Source organism: Triticum aestivum, chromosome 6B (assembly GCF_018294505.1).
Source record: "Triticum aestivum cultivar Chinese Spring chromosome 6B, IWGSC CS RefSeq v2.1, whole genome shotgun sequence".
Lineage (NCBI taxonomy): Eukaryota > Viridiplantae > Streptophyta > Magnoliopsida > Poales > Poaceae > Triticum > Triticum aestivum.
Genome location: NC_057810.1, coordinates 239,070,125 through 239,072,492, shown reverse-complemented (window position 1 = coordinate 239,072,492; position 2,368 = coordinate 239,070,125). Strand labels below are relative to the sequence as shown.

General features: G+C 46.1%; 1 protein-coding gene across 1 annotated transcript; it reads right to left on the bottom strand.

Moving 5' to 3' along the window:
* Positions 1-1,168: 1,168 nt before the first annotated feature.
* On the bottom strand, positions 1,169-2,054 carry LOC123134015 (uncharacterized). The gene has a single exon (XM_044553378.1). It carries the CDS (start codon positions 1,965-1,967, stop codon positions 1,395-1,397), a length of 573 nt encoding a protein of 190 aa, XP_044409313.1. The 5' UTR covers positions 1,968-2,054; the 3' UTR covers positions 1,169-1,394.
* Between the last annotated feature and the right edge of the window lie 314 nt (positions 2,055-2,368).

The following is a 2,368-nucleotide window of genomic DNA, read 5'->3' as shown; positions in this document are numbered from 1 at the left end:
ACATCAGAGATTATCTGGGTACAGTTCTTGCTTCAGGAGTTAAGTATACCCCAATCACAGCCTCCTGTTCTTTGGTGTGATAACATCGGTGCTACATACCTTTCTGCAAATCCGGTATTCCATGCCCGAACGAAACACATTGAAGTTGACTATCACTTTGTGCGTGAACGTGTCTCTCAGAAGCAACTACAGATCAAGTTTATTTCTTCCAAGGATCAACTTGCTGACATCTTCACCAAGCCATTGCCTTTGCCACAGTTTGAGACTTGCAGGCGCAATCTTACCCTTCTAGATTCATTAAAAAGTGGCTAAGATTGAGGGAGGGTGTTAGATTGTATTTACATGTGTATATTGTAACGTTGTATACCACCTCATTATATATATATATGTGATAGGCCACCCCTAGAGGGTTGTGCCGGTTCCCCCCAAAGCCTATTGTCTTACACCCGCGGCCGGCTTCCTTGCTGCTTCTCGTGTCGCCGTCGGGTCCTCGGCCGGCGTCTCTCGGGCGTATTGATTTGAAAATTCTAGAGTATAACGTGACTACGTACGTGCGGTTGAATAGTTTACCGAAAGTAAAAAGAAGCCGACGGTTGACTTGAATAGTCATCTTGTAGTGATCTTAAAGATCTTATATTAGTTTACACAGTGGAGTATTGTAAATACGAGTTTGATCCTCATAATTTTATCAATAATACTACATCTACGAAAGACTTACGAAGCCTTACGTAATTTTCCTTCATCATCCCCCTCCCCCCCGATTTCTAGGGGGTGGGCCCCTCCTCCCTTCTAATCCCAATCACAGTTTGCCACTTGGTTATTTACGTAAAACTTAACGTAGGTTTTAGTAGATGTAGCATTGCTCTTTATCATAATTTTATACTTTCACCGTCTGAAATTAGTTAACATTGAAACGTTTTTTTTGCGGGGTGCCCCTTTCTGCTATTTAGCTGTCGCTGTGGTGCTGTCTGATCGATACATCAAACTATTAACCCGCAAAAAGAAAAAAGAAAAAGAACCCATGGTGTTTTAGAACTTGGAGTCATAAATTTAGAGACAGTTCGGTCAGACATTTTGACTACTTTCATCGTAGCAGATAAAGCAGGAAAAAAATACCATACAGATTTTGCGCAAATAAACAAAACACCATACAGATTAGAAGTAGATAACAACTCAAGAATTAACTTTTGGCATTCCTGGTAGTTTTGCATCCAGTATTGTACTATACACACTGGGAGATATTTACAGTCTCTTTCCCACCTAAATCTACAAAAATCAATTTAATACTATTGGCCTAGGCCGTTTGGCCTCAGGAATTAAGAATGGTTCCAAAATTGAAGGAACAAAAAAAAAAAAATGAACAACACTATCTTTCTCTTGCAGAAATGCTCGAGTCAGTCAGCAGCCTCCTGTATGATGCTCAGAGCTCGCTTCAGCCTCAGCCGCGACCGCGCTGCGAGCTTCCCGTTGTTCTTCTTCGCCGGACTCAGCGACACGGCGAACTCCCCGAGCGTCCGCTCGTTAAGCTTCTCGTTGAACATGACGTCCTCGCAGTCTTCCACCTCCTCGCGCACCGGCACGACGCGCAGGTTCTTCTTGCCGCCGCGCTGCTCGGGGCTCTTGGCCGCGATCGCTGCGCTCGCCCGCACGGCGAGCGCGGCCATGTCGGCGCTCGAGAGCGGCCGCCCCAGCTCCGCGGCCGGAAGCAGGAAGTATATTTGTCCCGGCCGGAGCAGCTCGTCGGAGGCTAGCGCAGGTGGGGGCTCGTTGAAGTAGAGCGCGTCGGAGTTGCACACGAAGAAGGAGGCGGCCTCGCCGGCAAGAACGTCGGAGACGGCGACTCGGGGGCTGGCTGGGAGCTCCTTCAGCGAGCCGTCGGCGGCGATGACCCTGACCGGCGCCGGATGGTGTGGCTGCTGCGAGAGGGTTCCTCGGTGGATGGAAGAGCAGGAAATCTTGGCGCCCATGGAATCTTTGGAGGTATGCTGTGCGTGGAAGTGTGAGATTTTTCTGTCGAGTTCGTTGGAGATTTGGATGTTGGATGTGGGGATGGAAAGGAGGTGATGTATATATATAGAGGTGGGTGGTGAGCATCAGAGAAGAGATTAAAAAACAAATCAGAAAGTGATAGAAATGAGACAGCACTTCTCACTTCAGTCCCTTGTTTCTTGTCCAATTGTGAACATACACATGCACTGCTTGAAAATTCATATATTTGTGAAGAGTTTTTTTTTAACTTGCCATAGAATATTCAATTGTGAGTCTGGACTCATCTACATCTAGTGAGCAGTAAATTCAAAAAAATATCAGATTTTTTAATGAAAGCTATTTTAGTACTTGAGATGCATGCCAAATTTCAAAGCATTTG